At 34.4% G+C, this 24,569-nt stretch overlaps 1 protein-coding gene across 2 annotated transcripts in view; it reads right to left on the bottom strand.

The window, feature by feature from the left end:
- LOC108370325 (cell wall protein DAN4) overlaps positions 1-23,836 on the bottom strand; it is a 27,584-nt gene extending 3,748 nt beyond the window's left edge. Inside the window, exons 1-5 of one of the 2 annotated variants that reach the window (XM_017625644.1) lie at positions 23,677-23,836; positions 18,155-18,352; positions 17,924-18,081; positions 8,540-9,035; positions 2,699-3,596 (exon numbers count right to left, since the gene is read on the bottom strand). In XM_017625644.1, coding sequence (XP_017481133.1) covers positions 2,699-3,596; positions 8,540-9,035; positions 17,924-17,957 — 1,428 coding nt within the window. In that variant the 5' untranslated portion in view covers positions 17,958-18,081; positions 18,155-18,352; positions 23,677-23,836. Of the gene's footprint in view, positions 1-2,698; positions 3,597-3,779; positions 3,913-8,539; positions 9,036-17,923; positions 18,082-18,154; positions 18,353-23,676 lie in introns of those variants that run through there. The other variant, XM_017625643.1, reaches the window with a different exon arrangement.
- Positions 23,837-24,569: the final 733 nt, after the last annotated feature.

The raw sequence follows: 24,569 nt of genomic DNA, 5'->3' as shown, positions 1-24,569 counted from the left end.
GCAATTGACTTTATTATGCCCACTTGACTTCTCTAAAGCTTTTGACTCTGTGAGCCATGACTTCCCAGTAGATAATTTCAGGAGTTAAAAGCCCTTCCGAAAGGCCTTCCTGAGAGTCATTATTTCATTTCTATCTCCAAATTGAAGGGCTTCTTCTTTCGCTACCCATGGAAGACCTTCCAGAAGGCCTTGTAGAGGAGTTTTTTTTAAGTTGCTTCTTTAATTTATGAAAATTATACATCTTTGAAGAATTTGGTTAAGGTTTATAAAAAACATGTGTTATTGCAACTTAAAATGTTTATTGAAATTCATTTGTAATGATAAATAATTTAAATTTATGCATTCGCGTAAATTGTAAATGGATAAGCCATTTTAGAAGGCATGCTTGGAAGCACTTTTTTCAGCCCTTCTTTGGTAAGCCTCTTAGAATGACTTTACTTAAGAAGGCCTTCCTATTTTTCTTCTGGGTTATTTTGCATGAAGTTGAAATACTATTTTGGTTTACGGGATTCCGCAATGCGTCTCATGCGGAGCTACTTTGCAGGTAGAACACAGTGTGTTAAAGTTGGCTTCTGGTCTAAAACCACTGCTAAGCTGGTGTGCCCCAAGGATCTATCTTGGGTACATTAATATTCAGTTATAAATGACTACTTTTCTGCTTGCCAGCATGTATATATGCATGCATATGCTGATGACATTCAGCTATATCTGTCTGGAAATCATGCGGAAACAAGGGAAATCTGTACAAGGTTAAATAATGACTTAGCATCCATTTTTGCCTGGGCGAAGAGAAATGAGCTATGTCTAAACAGTGAAAACTCGCATATCTAGAAAACGAATAAATTTTGCAAATATCCCGCCTGCATTTTTCTCTGTCGACTTATTATGTATGTATAAGGAACCTAGCTATCTATATGACAAGCTCATTTTCCCAAAGTCAGCAGGAATTAATGACGTTATAATGATGTTATAATTATCAAACCTCCGCACGGCTATTGTTGTTGTTGTTGTTGTAGCGGCTACAACAACCCCGCCCAGATCGGTTGGTATCTCAGTCGTTGTCGTCAAGTTCCACTAACGGCAACCCTAGGAAGCGTGCAGCTTCTGTGGGATCTGTCCACAGGGACAAGGCCGTTAGGGTTGTCGTAATTATATTACCATAGACCTTCGCGATTATATAACTGGATTTGGAAAGTTCTAGATCAACATTTTATAATATTTTAAGCATAGGAGCAGATGGAATTTTATTTTCAACGAAATTTTGATCTATGATTATGTACAAAGACAGTTATGTAAGCCGTTTTGGTTGGCATTTTAGTCATAGCTATGGTTGCTTCAAGACCACTGTGCATGTACACATGAAAATATCTCGAAAACTTATCCATAGAATAAACAAGTAATTTTTAAGCAAAAAACAAAACCGGACTTCAATTCTCATATGAAAATTTAAGATTATCATTAACTTCTTCATGATCCAATGATTGGATTTAAACCGAATTAGAATGCGACCACCTGTGAGGTAACACCTTTCCTTTAAAAAAAATTACAGAAATCGGTTAACGTGGTCCAAAGTTATGCGGAGACATACATAAACAAAAAAAATATTTATTCCGACGAATTGATAACCTTTCTCCTTTTTGTGAAGTCAGGTAAAAAATTAACTCGATTTACGGAATCAGCGAGCAATTCTATATAGGAATTGGATACGAAGTGGTGACCGTTGAACATTTGTCCTGTAAACCAGTGTTATTTTTAAGTTTTTGTCTTTTTTAGTGCCTTATTTTGCTTTTTTTTTTGCCATTTCTAGTGCCTTTTCCTGCCTATTTCGCTATTTCACTTTGCCTTTTTTATAGGTTTTTAGGTCCTAAAAATCCGTCCCCTGCTTATAATAAATTAAAAAACTGCATTCCTTAGAGCTCAAATTTTCATCAAGATTCGGTTTTTACTCATTTTACTTTGTGCAAATTATTCACAAATTTATATTCGGCAAATAATGGTTTTTAAATACATTATCGAAATTAGATGCTCTCTCATGTTAGGCAAGTTTTTTGGGCCACTAACTGCTTTTCCAAGTTAAAACCTGCCACAACTGTGCAAAATTTTATAACTTAACTTTTTTCATATGGAACTCTGTTATAATTTGCCTGAAATTTTTCGTATTCGTTTTTCAAATCGCTAGCTTCGAGTAAAAAATTAAAAAGTCCACTTTTTTTTTAAACTGAAGCAAAATAAAAATGTATCGCTTCCAAAAATACCTAATTACTTCTTCTGATTCTGTATACATTTCTTTTCTATGCACTGAAACCAAAAGTTGCTAAGACCAAAGACAAAACCAGAAAATCTGCTAAATACAAAAGAATAAAAAAAAGTTGCATTGACCGATTTGCATGAGGGAATGTTTTGCTTTAAATAATCAAAAATGCTGTTATGCAAGTTTTGCAAAATATTTTAATAAAAATAGTTTGGGAAGTTTTTCCTCTCTGCTGTAAAATTCGAATTACTGGTCTTAACAAATTTTCACTGTACAGGAGAATTATGTATTCACTGCAAGCCACTCACTATACATTTTCACATGCACAATAAAAAATGCATTCGAGCACATTGCATTATAAATTTGCATTTTTTTATTGCACTCTCAGGCATCTAAATTCACAGCAATATTTTTTACAGCACCGCATTTTTACGAGTAAGTATTTACCTTCGATGCGCGCTGTAGTTCCTGCGCTTCAATATCACATTTAGTTGTTGTACTCCGTGTACCATTATGTTTCGATGCAACAACATCTTCAATGCGTAAATTCTGCACTTTACTTTGTTTCGGCTTATTGCGTTTGCCCGAATTTGACGACGAATTCATTTCGTTGTTTGCAATTATTTCTGCTGGTAATTGCACACCTTCGGTAAATTGTTGCTCACAGAGCGAGGATCTTTGCAAATGATCAGTATACAGATATGTTTGCTGTTGTTGTTGTTGTGGGTGGTGATAATGATGATATTGATTTAACAACGTTTCATCATGACCGTTTTGTTGTTGTTGTTGTTGTGGTAGTTGTAGTTTCGTTTCGCTTCTCTCCAATGATAATTTTGATATTTTCGCCTCGTGTGACTGAACATTAGCGTTTGTTAGCTTTTTAGAACGTTCTCTCCGCTCACGACCATGCACTGTAGCTGATTTTGTCTTCTTTCCAGCCGAAACAGAAACAACTGTGCTAGCACCAGCAGCTGTAGTACTTTTGTTGCCAGATAATTCGTCTAACTTGCTCGACGCCGCTGTGTATACTGACACTGTTGCCTCCGAAGTAATTGCCAATTGGTGCTGATTACTGCTGCCGCCGTCACCACCACAACCACCAGCGCTGTGGTGACTGTGACTTGGTGGCATCGTCCGAGTTAACGAAGCACTCGCTAGTGAGATGGTAGCTGCGGTTTTCTGCGGAGCATTTTGTTGTTGTATTCCTGTTGCTACGACAGCTGTTGTGGCCGTTGCCGTCGCCGTGAGCGCCACCGTCGTTGGTGGGGTAGTTTGACTGCGTCGTGCCCTTGGAATATATACCGCTCTATCGGGTCGACGTTCACGTCGTACAGCTGATGATTGCCTGTAAAGAGTACAAAGCATATGTATATTTATGTGCGTATAAACATTATAAATAATATGTTTTGTAATAAAACAAAAAAAAAATCGCAAAAAAAACCCACAACGCAATGAGCGAAGGCAACATGCACATGTATATACATGTGTACATGCATATGCATTTTGTTGTGTCTACATACGTACATACGTATACATATGTTCGCTCGCATGTTTCGAGGTAACTGGGTGAATGAATGATCGACAGACAGGTGAACGAAACGCCTGAGCATAAATGCAGCCAACCAAATGTACACACAAAACTAAGAAAGATATGAGCAAAACAAAATGGCAAATAAGTCACAAAAGAATGCTGTAAAATGCAATAAAACTAGTTAAACACGTTGGATTGCGATGCGCTAACTTCTTGCTGCTACCCGTAGTGTNGGTTTTCTGCGGAGCATTTTGTTGTTGTATTCCTGTAGCTACGACAGCTGTTGTGGCCGTTGCCGTCGCCGTGAGCGCCACCGTCGTTGGTGGGGTAGTTTGACTGCGTCGTGCCCTTGGAATATATACCGCTCTATCGGGTCGACGTTCACGTCGTACAGCTGATGATTGCCTGTAAAGAGTACAAAGCATATGTATATTTATGTGCGTATAAACATTATAAATAATATGTTTTGTAATAAAACAAAAAAAAAATCGCAAAAAAAACCCACAACGCAATGAGCGAAGGCAACATGCACATGTATATACATGTGTACATGCATATGCATTTTGTTGTGTCTACATACGTACATACGTNCACAACGCAATGAGCGAAGGCAACATGCACATGTATATACATGTGTACATACATATGCATTTTGTTGTGCCTACATACATACATACATACATATGTTCGCTCGCATGTTTCGAGGTAACTGGGTGAATGAATGATCGACAGACAGGTGAACGAAACGCCTGAGCATAAATGCAGCCAACCAAATGTACACACAAAACTAAGAAAGATATGAGCAAAACAAAATGGCAAATAAGTCACAAAAGAATGCCGTAAAATGCAATAAAACTAGTTAAACACGTTGGATTGTGATGCGCTAACTTCTTGCTGCTACCCGTAGTGTAGCTTTTGGCTAAACCTGTATTGCATATGAATGTAAAACAAACAAAAAAAAACAATAAACAAAAAAACTTGTGCATAGCTTGAAAACGATTGTATATGGACGTTCGTAATAAATAAATAATTTTATTTAAGTAATGCGAAAACTAAAATTATTCCTATACAGTAGCTCAATAATGAAGTTTAACAATGCACCGTTTACACTATATATGTATATGTATATATGTAAGTGGATATGTACATATGTATATATGTACGCATTCTTCGTATTCTCGTAGTGTATTAATTCCTAATTTGAGACTCTGTCCTGAGCATGTCCTTAGCTTTGTCGTGTGACGGAGTGGAGGATTTTCGGTAGGCCCTCTTTCTTGGATCACGTCTTTATAGACTTCATCAATGCCTTTGTCAAACGGTTATCAAAGAATACTTTTTATAGAAAGTATAGACTAATAAAATTAGTCTTTTTCAAGGGGCTGGTTAAGAACAGCAATGCAAGGGACCTGGAAAGGATGAACGATTTTGAAGTTTGTCACCTAAGGAAGGCCAAAGTTACCCAGCCACCCTAGTGGTACTACGAACTTTGTATGGAAGAAAAAGCGTGATACCGTCAGCAAAAAAATTAACAAAAATCAACGCGATTTTTTAGCGATAAGCTATAAAACTGCATACCAAAAATTATTCTAGAAATTAAAATTAAAATGCTTGGGATTGAGATGAAAAGTTTGTGGAATTTTTATAATTTTTGTACATAGTCTGAAATTTGGTTTCATATGGGATTTCTTAGATAAAAAGCTATATGTTTATATAAAAATAATAAACATGAAACAAACAAAAGATAAATAGTCAAAACTGTTCAAAATGTCGAGGTGCTATCGTTTTGTCGCGGGCTGTATATATCGCTACCTGAAATGAAAAAAGTCGTGACTAATAATTTTTTTCCATAAGGGCGATTTATTTTTAAATTTAAGTATGAAGTACTCAACAATTCTACATTTTGATAAAGCTACACCTAATTGACTATTTTATGAGTTATTACGAAATACGAAAAAAATTCCAGCGTACTTTTATATGGAAAAAATCTGAGTTATTTCTTCTGTCACGGGCGGGACAAATGTAATGCCGAATTTCCACTAGGCATTGAAATGACAAAAGATGTATGCCATTTAAAAAATGCCATGTGGAAATGAACTTCATGACTATTTTTTTGATGTAATGACACGATTTTTTTTTAATGCCCGACTTTGTAATTTTTGCCATTTAATGCCTAGTGGAAATCCAGCATTAGAACCTGCTTTTTGGAGCAGATATATTCGACTTTTTGGAATTCAGCGACGTTGTTTTTTACGTTTTTTCGCATTTCAAGTGACAATATGTNATACATATGTTCGCTCGCATGTTTCGAGGTAACTGGGTGAATGAATGATCGACAGACAGGTGAACGAAACGCCTGAGCATAAATGCAGCCAACCAAATGTACACACAAAACTAAGAAAGATATGAGCAAAACAAAATGGCAAATAAGTCACAAAAGAATGCCGTAAAATGCAATAAAACTAGTTAAACACGTTGGATTGTGATGCGCTAACTTCTTGCTGCTACCCGTAGTGTAGCTTTTGGCTAAACCTGTATTGCATATGAATGTAAAACAAACAAAAAAAAACAATAAACAAAAAAACTTGTGCATAGCTTGAAAACGATTGTATATGGACGTTCGTAATAAATAAATAATTTTATTTAAGTAATGCGAAAACTAAAATTATTCCTATACAGTAGCTCAATAATGAAGTTTAACAATGCACCGTTTACACTATATATGTATATGTATATATGTAAGTGGATATGTACATATGTATATATGTACGCATTCTTCGTATTCTCGTAGTGTATTAATTCCTAATTTGAGACTCTGTCCTGAGCATGTCCTTAGCTTTGTCGTGTGACGGAGTGGAGGATTTTCGGTAGGCCCTCTTTCTTGGATCACGTCTTTATAGACTTCATCAATGCCTTTGTCAAACGGTTATCAAAGAATACTTTTTATAGAAAGTATAGACTAATAAAATTAGTCTTTTTCAAGGGGCTGGTTAAGAACAGCAATGCAAGGGACCTGGAAAGGATGAACGATTTTGAAGTTTGTCACCTAAGGAAGGCCAAAGTTACCCAGCCACCCTAGTGGTACTACGAACTTTGTATGGAAGAAAAAGCGTGATACCGTCAGCAAAAAAATTAACAAAAATCAACGCGATTTTTTAGCGATAAGCTATAAAACTGCATACCAAAAATTATTCTAGAAATTAAAATTAAAATGCTTGGGATTGAGATGAAAAGTTTGTGGAATTTTTATAATTTTTGTACATAGTCTGAAATTTGGTTTCATATGGGATTTCTTAGATAAAAAGCTATATGTTTATATAAAAATAATAAACATGAAACAAACAAAAGATAAATAGTCAAAACTGTTCAAAATGTCGAGGTGCTATCGTTTTGTCGCGGGCTGTATATATCGCTACCTGAAATGAAAAAAGTCGTGACTAATAATTTTTTTCCATAAGGGCGATTTATTTTTAAATTTAAGTATGAAGTACTCAACAATTCTACATTTTGATAAAGCTACACCTAATTGACTATTTTATGAGTTATTACGAAATACGAAAAAAATTCCAGCGTACTTTTATATGGAAAAAATCTGAGTTATTTCTTCTGTCACGGGCGGGACAAATGTAATGCCGAATTTCCACTAGGCATTGAAATGACAAAAGATGTATGCCATTTAAAAAATGCCATGTGGAAATGAACTTCATGACTATTTTTTTGATGTAATGACACGATTTTTTTTTAATGCCCGACTTTATAATTTTTGCCATTTAATGCCTAGTGGAAATCCAGCATTACAACCTGCTTTTTGGAGCAGATATATTCGACTTTTTGGAATTCAGCGACGTTGTTTTTTACGTTTTTTCGCATTTCAAGTGACAATATGTTCCGTGAGTGGTATTCTTGCTAAATGCTGGCAAAAGCTGCCAATCGCGCATTAACGGTTTGCAAGTTTATTAGGCCTTGTCTAATTTCTTTTTTTTCTGTAGACTCTTAAAAGTGCGGATAGACTCGCACATCAAACTAAGTGTAGAGGGAAGCAATGCAATGTGTTGTACTTGTCAAACTCTTTCATTTGATGCCCATATTGAGGAGATTGAAAAAAGTTATATTACTACGGGTGAGACATATTGGGTTCAAAATGTTCCAAAAAATATGAGCCCCAAAATTTTATTATAGAGTCGATAATTTAGACACTTAAAGACAACAATACAATTCACTATGTAGACCGTGTCGGTCCTGGTAGAGAGGAAACGATTCTGACACATCAGGAGCAGGAAGACGGGGTTCTGAACCTATTGGCCGACGAACTGTAACTTCTCCCTGTCTATTGTTGTTGTAACAGCACACAATTTCTCCATAGTTTTTGGGGAGTTAAATCGTCGCTCCAATTACGTAGACCCGACTGTCGTGGGAACGTCTTCCTGTCGGTCTCCCCATCAGTCTGCATGTCTTACACTTAGTTTGTGATTTCTTTAAAGGTTTACTTTATCAAGTTTTAGATTTGTTAGTGTCAAACTCCCAACTTTTCGATTACTGACTGCTAAACAATTAAATATTACTTTATTAGTAACAGTCGCATACGAAATAAAAATGCCGAAATATTTGCTAAACCTCCGCGGCGCCCCTGCCACTGTGTTTAAGCTCATTCAATTAGCATATTTTATAAACAAAACTCGTTTACTAATTTCGGCAACCAAATGTAAATATGTATGTTCGTATATATTTCTGTTTCTTAGCCTGTTGCTACGTTCGTTTACCTTTGCTGGCCGCTGCTGCTGCTGCTGCTGCTGCTGATTGTGGTGGCACTCGACACTGGCGTTGTTGGCATACCGCCAGTCGCCACCGACTCTGAATTGATCGTCAATGCGTTTGGCGTTGTTGTTGCTGTTGCTTTCGTCGCCGCTGTTGTCGTTGTTGCGCAGTCCATTTCGGCGTTTACGCACCTCGTCGAGGTCACTGTATTATTATCGAAACTCTTATTCTCATTTGCATGAGTTGGGGAATTATTGCATGATATTGAGGTAGATAACAGTGTTGTTTTGCCAATTGTTTTTGTTGGTGTTGCTCTTGTTGTACACGAAGTCTCTGCACTCGTTGCGGCTGTTGCATTCACTGACCCAGTTTTGGCAACAAAAGTTGCATTAGTCGTCGTCGTCGTCGTCGTCGTCGTCGTCGTATCAATCGTATCAGCATTGTGATTATGATTTCTTAAAGCTGGGGGTCGATAGAGATCTATTGAGTTCGTTTTGCTTGCTGGAAAGTAAAAGAAAGAAATAATGCATGATTTAATAAAATATACATAAAAAATATGTGATTTATAAAAACAAAAATTAATAAGTATAAATTTGTCGTAAAGAACAATTAATATCCACATAGTAAGCCAAAGGAAGATCAGTCATTTGAGGCACATGAAAATACTTCAAAACCACTTTTCCGCCATTACCATTTCACACAATATGCCGATTTAAAACCGGCAGCTCGTGCAAATTGCAAATTAAGTCACTTTTCCTGCACAGAAAATGAAAAATTATTCCTTAAACGGAGAGATGATCCAGCTGTCATCTGGCTTAGAATTAACAATCGTGGTTCTCACTGAAACGATTTTTCATCCCAACACGCAGACGGCCGTCTCATTCTTAACCTTAACACTTTTGTTCTTATTTGATCCTCCTTTAAAAAGTTATCGATACTTTCGTTCTCATTGAAAACGTTACCGAAAGTTTCCTTGTCACAATGTTATTCTTGAGAACATTCACGAGAACTTTTGTTCTTTACGGTAACATTCCCGAACTTTTTGTTCTGTTCAAATTGCTCTAAATACTTTTGTGCCAGATTGACTCTTTTGTGGGAACGTTCTTGGCTCTGCAAACATAGTATATCGATTAGCCATTAGTAGGGGTCTAGTGCAATTAAAGATAACAGTCGGACGCAAGAGCCGGAAAAGTTAGCCGAGTAGTTTTAAGGGGGAAGATGAAGAGATGGTTAGTGTCGTGCGGACTTCTTTCACAAATTGGAGTCGATTCTGAATATGTAAGAGTGTAACATGCTATGACGACCAGATCGTATCTGTTACAAAGTGACGCGATGCTCCCTAGGCAGCTGGTGATTGTTCGATTCCGATTACGGCATTCACGAGAAGGAGGCTTAAGGTCTTTAGTCCTACTTCATAAGCATTTCGTTAAAGGTGTGGTGACCCATTGCAAAGAATATAACGGGCGTAAACCTAAAGTTGGAGGATTCATCTCGAAAGCCACTCCCATCTGAGTATACTTAGACGCCAGCTAGACGTTTGCCCACTATTAGTGGCGCTGTTATTGTTGTAACGGGTACTCAGCCCTGCCTAGATCGGCTTGTCTCTAAGGCTACGGTTACAATGCATGCGTATTCCGACGAACTTTTGTTCTGACGACTTCGTCCCAACAAAAAAATACTTGTTTTCTTTGTGTGTTTCGTATTGTTTTGTTTCGAAAAAATCGTCAAAACAAAAATTCGTCAGAATACGCATGTACAGTAACCGTAGCCTAAATCGTTGTAGTCAAGCTCAGCTAACAGGCGACCCAGGAAGTATGCAACTCCTCCTCGGTTAGTCCATAGGGACAAGGTTGTTAGTTGTTAGTAGGGTTGCCGAGGATTTCGTGGGGGAGAGGGTTAGGCTCCGTGCTGCGAAGAAGCGAGATAGTTCGAAGAGGTAAACGCTTACTTTCAAGCACAAGTCATCAATTCTTTTCTACGACGCCATTATCAAGAAGTCCAGACATCTGGAACGAACGTCCCGCAGGTCCATTTTTTTCAGCATCAGCTTGCATATTCCGTCGGGGCAAATCGCTGTTACTCATCGGTGAATCGTGTTAAATGTCTAATTAATTTAACCTTATTCTACAAGTTTACTCCAATCGTCATTCAACATTTAACCGCTTTTGAGCATACTGAATGCTTCCATCAGTTATCTAGTTTCGCAGAAGCATTGGAAGATGCAAATGGCTGGAACCAGCAAGAGGCCGTAGTTTTCAGATGTTGCTGGGACACATTTCATAGACTTGGATATTTTTGGTTGCTGCATACACATTAGCGCTACAAATTGGTTTTGCTTCTAAGGTATGAGAAGGGACGTAGGGAGTATCTGGTATGGCATCACAATGTGCCCACAGTGGCCTAAGTGTGTCCTTCTCCTGTGCTGGATTGGGACAGCAAAGATAACCTAACCTAACCTAACCTAACCCGCTATGTATGTATGTACATTAGACTGCATCACTCGCCATACAAAAAAAATGGTACTGTTTTTTCATGGGATATATAAAATCTATTATTTTTTAAGGCTTGCACCAAAATATTTCGGAAAAAATATTAAAATTTACGTGAGCTGAACCGATTTGAAAAAACTCCATGAATAAAATAGTTGTATTAAGAATTTTTTGAAAAAACTCACCTCTGATGACAACAGTTTGAGCTTAAAAAATTTGCATAATAATAATAAAAAAAAAATTAACTGAATCATAATAATGAGATTTTCGATGCTGTTTTTTTACTTTTTTCAAAGATTGATTTATGAAGAACTTGAATAACTGCGCCAAAACTATTCTGATTTAGACTTATGAGGTATCATTGGAAAGGTATTTTACCCCCTTTTTGTTTGTTTCCTTTGCAAATAAACTCATTCAAAGTATGAAAGAGAAAGGTAAGATGAATGAGCATCATTTCAAGTTGAATAAAGATGTGTCGATATGAAAAAAAAAATAAATATTGGAACGTGAATGAGCTGCTTTGCAAAGAAATAAAAAGGGTGAGAAAATATGTACCTTTCCACTGATACCTCATAAGTCTGAATCGGTGGTTTTGGCCCAGTTATTCAAGTTTTTCTCAAACCAATCTTTGATTAGGATCATTATTATGATTACGTTAAATAAGTTTTTTAATATTTTTATGCAGAATTTTTAAGCTTAAGTTTTGTCAACTCAGGGGATTTTTTTCAACAAATTTTTTTATGAAACTATTTTTATTCTAAAAAAATTAAATTTTTTGAGGTATTTTCAAATCAGCCCAGCTCTCGTAAATCTTAATATTTTTTCGAAAAATTTCGGTGGAAATCTTCAAATATAATACATTTTGTAATCCCGGCGCAAAAACCGCAACTTTGGTGATTCAGTCTAATGTACATATATATGTATGTGTATATCTTTTGAGTTAATGGAAAAAAAATTTATTTTACACCTTTAGATTTTAGTACATTATTCTTTGAACATATCAGTTAAGTAACCACCGCGATAATCTACTAAAAGAAAGGGATGACATATCGAAAATAAAAGAAAAAAAAATCATAAAAAATTTTAACGAAAAATATCGATATTCCATCGTAGTTGACTTACGTAGTATTTGGGTCGATTTCAAGTCACTGCTTCAGATGTCCAGACCAGATGTACCCGAGACTTAATTTCAATATACATACATATTTATGTTTATTTTAAAATACATCTTACTTTATAATCTTGTAAAAACGCTATCCAAATTTTTATTTCCCCGCCTTTTTTTTTGTTTTAACCGAAGCCCAGAAACCCAAAAGCTATAGCCGTAATTATTAATGGTATGCATTAATGTCTGCATGAATACCGCAAAACTTATTAAACGATTTGCTTTTTTCCTGCATAAAGATACATACATACTCGTACATACATATGTATGCATATAAATATTTAAATGTAATAATGTGGTAATACTTGTTGAATACAAATTAAAATTGTTGACCCAAATAAAAACGCGTTGTTGCCATTTTCTTGTTTTGTTTTTATCATTTCATTTATGCAGTTGAAGAGAGAGAGAGTGCTCACTCTCTTGCACTGAATGGCCTTGCAGTGTGAGCGCTGCTTGCGATTACAGCTATTATAATTTTACCGTTAAATGTATAGTCGATTAAATAAACAATCTGCCGCATCGTCTCGGCGTAGAGGATCCAGAGAAGGAGACCAAAAAAAACACAATAAATTGTAAAAAACCGAATGCCTAAATGATTTTTAAAATTGAATTTCTTAGTAAAATTTTTACATTTTCTTTTGCTTCACTGAATTTATTAATATGTAGTTTCTGATTTCATTTTAGTTTATTTTTTTATTTCGTTTATTTTTTTAAGTATGCCGAATGCCTAAATGATTTTTAAAATTGAATTTCTTAGTAAAATTTTTACAACATTTTCTTTTGCTTCATTGAATTTAATAATATTTTCTTATTCCATTTTAGTTAATTTTTTAATTTTTTTATTTCATTTAATTTCTTAAGTATTCTATAATACTTTTGATATTATTTATCTATCTACTAACTAATCCAAGGTGCGAGCAAAGAACCAACGAAAAACTACACAAACCACTGACAAAGCAGAATTAAAAACAAATTACATATAAACAAAAAACAATGAAAAAACAAAAAACAAAAAATAAAAGCAAACAAAGGCGAAGACGAAAAGCGTTTACAGGGCGGGAGCGGCATTTGGCTTCACTAACTGGTTGCTCGACCCTGAGATTTAAACGCGTCGTCACGTACAACTTTTGGTCAATACGCAATGAACAAAAATGTATAAAAAGGGAGCTAAAAAAGTGAAGTGAGAAGTGAAGGGACTAGAGAAAATCAACGAAAACGTACATATGTATGTAGATTTCGACCTTGAATTTGACTACAACACTGTAGCGTAAACGAATTAAAAACGCTTCAACGCTGGAGTTCATCATCATAGTTTGCCAGAGAGCAGTGTGCCCAATTTTTGAGTTAGACATACAATATTCATGGGTATGCATATGTATGTATGAATGTATGTATAAAAAGAGTTTTTGCATGTATTTGTAGCCGGCTTTTGCTATATTTTTGGATTCACGCTGATTTGGCATATAATTAGGTGTGCGACCAGTGGCCAAAACTATAGATATGTAGTACTTATAACAATATTTTGGGGGGCTTCACAATCGCACGCACGCATTCATTAAGCTGTGTCTGTTAGTGAAAACGTAATGGTGTTAGCAATAAGTTTGTTAGAATTTCAAAATAATTTTAAAATATGCACTTACCAAAAAGCTTTTAGCAAATTGAAGATGAAAGTGACATGTATTTTATTAATAAAATTGAATTTCGTGCAAACACCATTAATCATATGATTTTCAACTAATAAAACTAGTTCTTTACAATACGTATTATGCCATTTTCGATTACAATATTTTTTTCCATTGTCACTGTCTATAGAAGTGCGATAACTATTGAAAATGTGTTTTTAGTTATTTTTATATTTCGTTTCTAAAATTTAGATGCAGCTCAAGAATTCTACGTAAAATCATTGCGAAAAATACCCTCTGTTTGAATAGATAAGATATTCTACCAAAAAACTAGATTAGAATAGGAACATTTCATTTCATTTTTTACAAGTACTTTGTCCCGACGCTGTAGACCAGAGATAGACATTTTTTGATTTTCCAAACACATGTAATTGGGCATCAAAATGCTGCATTCTGCGACGTTGGCACACGTATACTACCATCATCTTCTTCACCGTTGACTGGTACCTGCTTCGCTGGTACTTCAGTAAAGCAAATCAAATCAGTTGTTGTTGACAGTGTTCGGAGGCAAACGTTTATGAAGTGAAACTTCTTATTGGAGTCCGGAGATGTTTGCGTTAAATCAAGGCACATTAAACAGGTAGTAGTATTACAGCAAAAACAATATTTACGTGTATTTTGATGCTGATTCCGGTCTCTAAAGCGTCAAAGAGTTATTCAGACTTTTTTTAAGATCAAATGTGTCATGGGAAACATAAACAAAAATTTAAATCTGTGGACATTTGACAAAACAACTTAAGTCTGTCTTTCAAGGACAAAAAAAAATAGCATATATATAGCCAAAATAGCCAAAATAACACAATTTTAAATTTAAAAAAATAAATAAAAAAATTTGCTGCAACTTTCTTTTTTTTTGTAAATTTGTTGCCATCCTTTGCAAGTCCCAGTAATCACATTTGGACTCCTGAGTTTGGCGAAGGTACCAAAACCTGATTTTCAATTGCTTCTTGTGTATGGAAAAAAGTTTTAACATGCAAATAGATTTTAACAATTTAAAATTTTTGTTAAAAGGAATCAAAAAGATTTGACATTTTAGAGACCAAATAATTTGAAAACAAAAGAAATCAGCTGCTCTACTGCTACTACCTGTTGGGATGGAAGAATGAGCAAATTAAAAAAAAATAAGCTTCAAGATGCGGTAGTTTTTTAGCTTACGGTAGTAGACGTAGTAGAAATTTAATTTAGCAAAAAAAAGTGGAATCTCATCCACAAATGCGGTACAGTCCGAGCACTGGCTGTTGAGGAAGACATATGTGTGATTGTGAGTTTGCCCATCTCTGCTGTAGACTAAGCACTCAACTACATAAACGTGGTGTCGCGCATTTTCCAACTTTTTTTTAAATAACATTTTTTGCTAAAAAAATATAAAATTTTGAGCCATTTTGCAGTCAAATTGCAGTTATAGCTTTTTACAAAAAATACCTTTACATGGGAGGGGGCGTGGTTTCATTCTAATTTCGCCTATTTTTAACCGACTTCCAAAAAAGGGGGAGGTTATCAGTTCGTCGGAATATTTTTTTATTTTTATATTTTATTTTTTTTATTTTTAACTGACTTCCAAAAAAGGAGGAGGTTATCAGTTCGTCAGAATATTTTTTTTTTTTATGTATGTTACTGCATAGCTTTGGACCACCGATTTCGATAATTCTTTTTGCATCGGAAAGGTAGTGTCTCAGAGGTGGTCCCATACTAATCTGGTTAAGATCTGATCAGTGGATCATGAGATATATATATATATATATATATTTTTTATATGAGAGTTGAAGCGACTTGCTAAAAATTACTTGTTATTACCTAACTTTAACAAAGAACAGCCAACTTTCGTAAAGGTATCTCAAATTTTCATTGGAACACGGACTATCTCGATTGATTTCTCTCTTCAATCAAGTTTCAAACTTTAATCGCAATTTTTAGTATGCAGTTTTATATAGCCTAATAAAAAATTTAATATAAAAAAGTGCAAATTATAAGTTACTGAAAGTCACGTTGATTTTTGATATTCTTTTTTTTTGCTCAGGGTGTTACGCATTTTCTCGGATATAAAAAAATTTAAGCATTTAGATCAATGGTTCTTAACATTTAAGTCAGGCATGGGCAGCGCTGGCAGAAATTCATAAGCAAGCCCAAAACTTTTGCGCTTGCTTACAAAGTTCCGCCAGCGCTTCCATGACTGCTTTAAGTTGGGCCATTTGACAAAATTTCTGTGAATGCACGGACCACCAATTTTTTGGAGGTCATAAATACTAAGGGTAAATGATTAAAGATTTATTCTATTTATAAATGAAACACCCCAGAAGATAATTTAGATAGGCCTTCTTAAGTAAAGCCATTCTAAGAGGCCTACCCAAGGAGCGCTGAAAAAAGTGCTTCCTTTTAGAAGGGCTTATCCATTTACAATTTAGCATTACAAATGAATTTCAATAAACATTTTAAGTTGCAATAACACATAGTGAAAGAAGAAGCCCTTCAATTTGTGCGACTCCATACAAAAAAGAAAGGAGAAAGGAATGTAGAATGGAAAGCCCCTTGACTCTCAGGAAGGGCTTTCGGAAGGGCTTTTTTAAAAAGTCATGAAATACACCCGAAACAAAACGTATTGTAGGTTGTAGCTATGGTCGAGTACAATATAAAAATAGTTTCCGTATAGTTCCTGAACCCTCCATTTTTATTATTTTATTTAAAAACAACCGTTATATTCGTACTTGATGCACTTATCTATTAACAGCTTGACTATTTTTCATCGGATTTTAAAAGTCAAACATGTCTTCAAAATAGGATGTATATACCTTTAAAATGATATATAATATATTGTTAAACTTAGCTCGTGGGGAGTTTTCATCGGTTCAACTTTAATAAGCCCCTTGTTTTTCTTAATTTCTTATCAAAGTTAAGCAATTTAAGCAAAAATACGGCCTTGAATTTTTTTTGTGTATGTGCCGGACTTTCCGATCTTATGAGCAGTGTGGCTAAGCAGTTCATCAATTTTTACTCAAAATTTATATATACAATGGATCTTAAGCAAAAAATTTATTTTTGATAAAATTTCAGGAAAATGGGCGTGGCACCGCACACTTATATCATATATGCGTATCTCAAAAACTACTTGACCGATCTCGACCAAATTTGATACACACATTGTGGTTAGCCTCCTTAAGCACTGCGTTGAATATTTTTGAAATCGGATATTTTTTAAAGCTCTATAAATCATTTTAAAGGTCTATAAATCCCCTTTTCAAAACATGTGTAATAGATACCTCATCAAGTACGAACATAATGGTTGTTTTTAAATAAAATAACAATGGAGGTTCAGGAACTATACGTAACCTATTTTTATATTGTACTTGACCATTACTAACAATTTTTTTGTAGCACTGTGTAATTAATTGTAGATGAAAACAAAATTAGATAATGAAAAGCAATTTCTCGAAGCACTTTTGGTTCAAAAATCTTCTACCATCGTGTTGTATTTCGATCACTCATTTTTCAATTTCATTAGGTTTCATCAGAAACGTTGACAATACATACTTACGAATTGTAGATCAGTTTTCATATATTTTTTACTCTCGCAGTCAAGAAAATATCGATTGAACTTATTTTTTATCATATCAAGGCACAATTGTTTGACTAGACGAGTGTTAATGTTCATGCACTCTTTTTAATGAAGTGAACTTCATACTTTTATTTTACAAGTGCTTTTATCGCAATATCAAAGCATTCCGCGCTTGACGTTCATACTTTTTTGAATGAGACCTCCTCGAGTGTTTCTAGGGCCCACCGGTTAAGAGTCACTGATTCAGATAGACATACATATATTATTGACGATATGCACTGTGGCTTTATTATGCCCTCTAAACTCATCACAAGGACATTGTCTGGCCCTTAAGTCCTGATGAAACCCTACAATTGAAGGGGAGGAAGTCCGACGACAGTCGGGTCTACGTAACCGTTATAGGTGGTAAGTACTTGACGCACATTGCAACGTTCATATTATAAATGTGTTCTACACAGTTGTACCCAAATGTTTATAGCACGCAAAACTATATTCAAACTTACCACGAGTTTCGTTGGTATTCTTCTCCGCGCCCATCTTACCAGGTGTGCTTCTTTGTTGCCTAACAAATGACGAAGAAGACGTTGAGGATATATCGTTTGCGACAACTTCAGTTTTTCGCTCAACGCTTCTCCAACTTTTCACCGGTGATTTTTTTCGCCTACTGACAAAAAGAAAATAATGCATTTAAGAATAAGCCACAAAGAATTGTAATGTATGTATGTGATACTTACGATTCGAAATTCGCTGCTGCTGCTGTATCTGTAAATTTATTGGGATCCAATAATTGATTCCGAAAACAGACTACAGTGCGGCGGAATGGACCTTGCCCCACTGAAAAAGTGAAGAGATCGTACTGTTGACGGAATTGTTCACATGTTTGATGTATGAGAAAACGGCGAAAATTGTTTACAGGTGGAAAAAGTAGAACACTGTAAAAAAATAAATAAAGAATTTATATATATTTTTTTTATCAAATACTTATGAATAGGTAGATATACAGACAAACATACATTCATACATAGCCTATGCCATAAATAATAACATAAAATATGCCTAAATTACACTTGTACATGCCAAGGCTTATTGAACAAATGTGAAATTTTGGATTGTGTATTAAAAGCTGAAAGATTTTGCTTTTTTTTTTTGCTTAAAATATTCAATTTTCCAGGATTTTTCTATACAACTCTTAGCAACGCTTCAGAAAAGTGTAGAAAACAATATCCAATTATTATTATTTTTTTCTTTTTTTCGCAATTGCAAACCACAAATTCGAAGGTATTGGTTTGTTTTGTTGTGGCATTTTAGTCTTTCGAGGAAAATTGCAAAAACTGGTTAGCAACTCGATAGCTAATGGCAATTCAGTCGGTGGTTTTCAGTCTTTGCATGGCTTTTATTTTTCTTGTACCTTTTTTCTTTGCATAAATAAACAGAGCAAAGCGTCAGTCAATGCGCGTATCACTTATTCACAACAATGAAGAAGAAGTAGTATACACAGTGAACAAACCAGCAAATGAGCAAAGAGAAAAGGAACAAAGTAACATCAGAAGAGATATATAGACGGCTTATGAGAATATTATGTAATATACATGTAGATATGTATGTAATGTTGTTAGCGGTTTTAGCCGTCGATGGCGTGGAGCATTAAAAGCAAAAAGAAAATGTGCCGCATGAGATGGGAATATGAAGTGGTATTGTAGTTTGTAACGCAAGTTGCTAACTAACGAAATCATGTTATGGGAATGTTTGTAGTCATATACATATACATAAGTGTAGTAAATATGTAGATAGACTTAAGACAAGTTTCTTCTGTAGTTGATTTTAAGACAAAATAATTGTACTTGCAGATATCCCTTTTTCTTCTTTTTGTCACTTTCTGATACACCCTAACATTTTATGAAATTTTCCCACAAACCCGATTGTCTTGCTGAAACTTGAAAAACTTTGAAGACATTCATAGAGAGTCTATCACCACCAAGTTCTCGCCTTGTGAATGCCTTAACCGAGGTTCAATCACCATCCGTTAAAACTATGAGCAGCAGCAGCCTGATAGGGCTCACGAAATCCTAACTCAATACCACAGCGGTCACCACAGAGCTTCGGTTGTCACGAGTCGTTGAGTTGGCAGGGCATGCAAAAAGTGGTTGGTGTAGTGTGGCTCTAACCCGCATGCTGGGCACGTGCTTGCGGACCTAGGCGTCAGAGGTAGCTGTTGAGGCGGCTGCAATAGCCGGATCTTAATTGAACCAGGGTGCACGCGTCTAGGCGATAATGCCGTTTTCTCACTGTGCAAAAAAATGCAATCGGGGGACCCATAAAAAATCCGTAGGTTTCAAAAATGGTAAAATTAACAATTGTGCTTTTTATAGGAAGTCTCTTGAAGAAAAACAGAGTTTTCCGATCGAAAAATATTGATTTTCAAAAATTCGATACCATTCCCCCGGAACACTTGTTATTTTCCCATGCAAACTGCATGAAAAACTTTGAGCGACCTGTAGATATTTTTCGATTTCAAAAAAAAAAGCAGTACTATTATTTTTTAGATTTAGAACAACCCTAAGGGTAGCATTAAAATTCCGACTTTACCGTTGATTTTATAGAATTGTGTGTGTGTGTTATTTGGATGAAAACGCGCAGCACCATCCACAAAAAAAAATCTTAAAAATCAGCGGTAATTTTTAGCGACTTGAAACTTGCAATTTTCTAGAAATTCTGAATAGAAATTTTGAAATTTTGATTAAAATTGTTTGAATTTTATACAAAAGTGTGAAACTTTGATTTATAGACAATTAATGAAAAAAAATTTCATGAAAATAATTGTGAATATTATATTAGAACAAGTTTTACACTTACATTTGACACTGACTGTATGTTTGCAGCAAGAAGTGTAAATAAATTTACAATTGTGAAGTAAATCGCTATTTAGAGTGGATAGTTGTTAAGTAGTTTTTCGAATTTTCCAGGAGTATAAAAACTTTCGAAATTCCTTTTCTGCAAATATGTTGCAAAACTTTGACGACAACATTTTTGCGTATTCAAATCAAAGTGTAACTTCGGTAGATTTCGAAGTTAATGAACATTTTTCATATTCTTTCGAATAAATTGCTAAATTTACGTTTGAGCGCGTAAAAATATTAAGAAATAAATAAAATATTTCGGTCCTTTTGAAAACTACGCATTTTTAATTTGCCTCGCTTCCTGTCTAAAAATGTAAGTCTTCATGAGAAGTGGATTTATCAACTTTTCACTCTAAGCTAGCGAAATTACATTACATGGACTTTCAAACAGAAAAGCTGGCGCCTACGTGCATTCCGTTGTTTATACAATTTCTAAATGCATTTTGTACATACATACATAGAAATCGCGTACGATACACTTAAAAATGTACATCTTTGCACTTCAATTTGATGCAGTCGCATTCAATTTGTGTTACTAGCCAACCGGCCGTAACCCGATGCTGTCTCGGTTACTGTGTTACTAAAACTAGTTTAAGTTTGACGTGTAACAGATTCCGTAAGGAAAATGCAACGTATTAAAGAAAAACTATGGCTATTTGCAAGACCGCGAAATAAACACTAATAAGTAGCTATATAGCTACATGTATATGTCATATGTATGTATGTATCCACGTATATCCACTTAATCAAATGGTAATGCATTGGTAGCACAAAAACCAGTGTNCTAATAAGTAGCTATATAGCTACATGTATATGTCATATGTATGTATGTATGCACGTATATCCACTTAATCAAATGGTAATGCATTGGTAGCACAAAAACCAGTGTGGTAATGAATGTGATAGGCAAGTAAGCAATATTTCCTGTAACTTGCGTAATTAGAAATAAGGAAAATAGGTGTTTTGATTACTGTTTTAATGAGATAACACTTATTTTTATATATAGTACGCATGTACATACATGCTGCGCACTACAGAAACTTCAATAATCATGTACAATCTTTGCAGCTATTTAGTTTTCGGATTACCCGCCAAGGAAATGTCTCACTTACCGCAACTAAGTTAAAAAATGCATTTATGTAGCTATATACATATGTACATCAGCAATTCCCGTCAAATGTGCGCANTGTCTCACTTACCGCAACTAAGTTAAAAAATGCATTTATGTAGCTATATATGTACATCAGCAATTCCCGTCAAATGTGCGCTGAGTGGTGCAAAACAAGCTACTTTTCGACTAGCCGATGGTGCTATACGTTTGAAAACGAAAATGTATTTGTAATCTTTCTCAGTGATGATAATTTTTAATTTAACGCGGCAAAATCGTAGTTTTCTTAGTGCCTATTCTAACTTCATTCGAGTTTTAGGCAGTTTCTATGTGGCTTTGGGAAATAACGCAACATATTTTTATTGCTTATCATTAAAGCTTAGTTTCGAAAAAAACATGGAAGCGATTTCGATATACCTTTAAAATTTAGATTTTTGTAAATTGCCATACGGAAAACACAATCTAGAAAAATACTTTGCAGAGAAAATTAGAGTTAACTTTAAAGTACATAAATGTATATGTTCGTTGGGGACGTTACGTTGCGGACGTTACTCTTTTTGCCAATTTAAATTTAAAATTTATAAATTTTTTAAACTGAAAAAAGTTGTGAGCTGTGAATTTCAGTTTACGATATAGTACATACAGCGCCGGCAAAAACTATTGGCACAGCAGCTTTCTTACACTATTGTAATATTTTCCTTTTTTTTTAAATATCGTTCATTCTACAACAAAAAAAAAAATAAAAATACAATTTCTAAACTTTGTGCAAAACTTGCGAAAATTCAGTAAATTTTCATGCAAATTTTCATCTTTTTAATCAGATTTTTTAGATTTTTTTGAGTATGTAGATTTGTAGCCCAATCAATTTTGTTATAATACAGTACAAGTTTTAATAAGCTATAAATTACCGTTGATTTTTGGCAATTTTTTTTACGCAGTCTCTTCCAGAGAAAAAATTTTTTCGAAAATATTTTATATGGAAAAAATGCAAAACACTTAAAAAAAAATTCTCAAAAATCAATGCAATTTTTGACTAACTTCGAACTTGCATTTTTTTATTGGAATTTAATGGGCTGCCAAACTGCATATCCAAAAAGTTCTAAAAAAATCTGATTAAAAAGTTGAAAATTTGCACGAAAATTTGCATATACAAAGTTTGGCATATATATTTTTATGTTTTTTNCTCTTTTTGCCAATTTAAATTTAAAATTTATAAATTTTTTAAACTGAAAAAAGTTGTGAGCTGTGAATTTCAGTTTACGATATAGTACATACAGCGCCGGCAAAAACTATTGGCACAGCAGCTTTCTTACACTATTGTAATATTTTCCTTTTTTTAAAAATATCGTTCATTCTACAGCAAAAAAAAATAAAAATACAATTTCTAAACTTTGTGCAAAACTTGCGAAAATTCAGTAAATTTTCATGCAAATTTTCATCTTTTTAATCCGATTTTTTAGAATTTTTTGAGTATGCAGATTTGTAGCCCAATCAATTTTGTTATAATACAGTACAAGTTTTAATAAGCTATAAATTACCGTTGATTTTTGGCAATTTTTTTTACGCAGTCTCTTCCAGAGAAAAAAATTTTTCGAAAATATTTTATATGGAAAAAATGCAAAACACTTAAAAAAAATTCTCAAAAATCAATGAGATTTTTGACTAACTTCGAACTTGCATTTTTTTATTGGAATTTAATGGGCTGCCAAACTGCATATCCAAAAAGTTCTAAAAACATCTGATTAAAAAGTTGAAAATTTGCACGAAAATTTGTATATACAAAGTTTAGCATATATATTTTTATGTTTTTGGTTGTAGAATGAATCATATTTTTATACAAAATTTGCCAGAAAATATTAGAATAAAATTTTTTACATATATTGTGAAAAATTTGCTGTGCCAATACTTTGTTCCAGCAGTGTACATGCATATCATGTATATAAATCTAAACAATCATTACAAGAATACTAGGCATTTTTTAAGAAATTTTGCAGCAGGATTGCTTGATTATTGTGATGTCTAATATTTTTGGATATGCCATTTTTGTCAAAAAAGTGCATTTTCCACGACACAGGGAATGGAATGGATGAATTTAGGAGTAATTGTATCTAATCTAAGCATACAATTCTAATTTCTTATTTTAGGTTTCCATACATTTTCACACATAGGAATGTATGTTTGTCCATATGTGAATTGTGCATCACCCGCTACCGCAGTTTTTTCGCTACTCTTTGCCTTACAGCCTACTCACCTAGAACTATGCCTTTGGTTTATGAAATGTTCAATGTCACCGCTGACATTGTATATAAATTCCTCGTCAGCAATGCTTAGATTTGTAATATTCGTCAATTTCACTGTTCGTTCCAGTTTATCCAGCTTTAAGGTATTTTGCTAGGCACTTTGCCAGCAAANTAGAAATGCACAAATTGCCTTCACCTTCAGCTAGACGGCATGCGGCCGTATTTGTTGCGAAGCGCGTATTTCATAGAAATACAAAGGCCGCAGACTATTTGTTCTAAATAAATATCGTTCGTTATCACCGGTCGCACTGAAATAATATTTCTCTCGAACTTTATTCGATTGCGGGCTTATTTTCTATGAAAAAATTTAATCACAAATAACACAGAATCTACCTATTTTGCAATGTTCTGAATTATTGAAAAACACGAGAATCTGGTTAGAATATTATTTTTTCTGGTTCTTTCATTTCTACTCGGAAGCGAGTACAAGTGTTACCATGCTTCAAATTTTTTCCCCGAATATATGTAAAATTTGCAAAATAATTGTAAAATTTAGTTACATTCGGTCAATATGACGCTAGATTATTACTATGAGCACATTTTGCACATGCTTGATGAATATAAAATAAGTCTTATAGAAATTTCAAAGGAAAAGTCTTAAAATCCTTTTATAATTTTAATAGTTATGCTACATAAATTGGGTTGGCATCATTACCAGTTGAAGTTGGCTGTGATAAATTCTGTAAAAAGAAAAGAAGCAATTTTCAGCTGTTTTGCGAAGACGGTTGCCAACTCTCGGCATTTACGGCATTTTTTTCCAATATGACAATTACTACAGCGACGTTTTGTCTTTCCGTGACCGCAGAACTCCACAGGCGAACAGCGATGGCCTACCAACTGTCAT

This window comes from Rhagoletis zephyria, unplaced genomic scaffold (assembly GCF_001687245.7).
Source record: "Rhagoletis zephyria isolate East Lansing unplaced genomic scaffold, Rhagoletis_zephyria_1.1 Rzeph_scaffold_04152, whole genome shotgun sequence".
Taxonomy (NCBI): domain Eukaryota; kingdom Metazoa; phylum Arthropoda; class Insecta; order Diptera; family Tephritidae; genus Rhagoletis; species Rhagoletis zephyria.
Note: the sequence above shows the minus strand (reverse complement) of the source record. Positions and strands in the feature narration are given on the sequence as shown.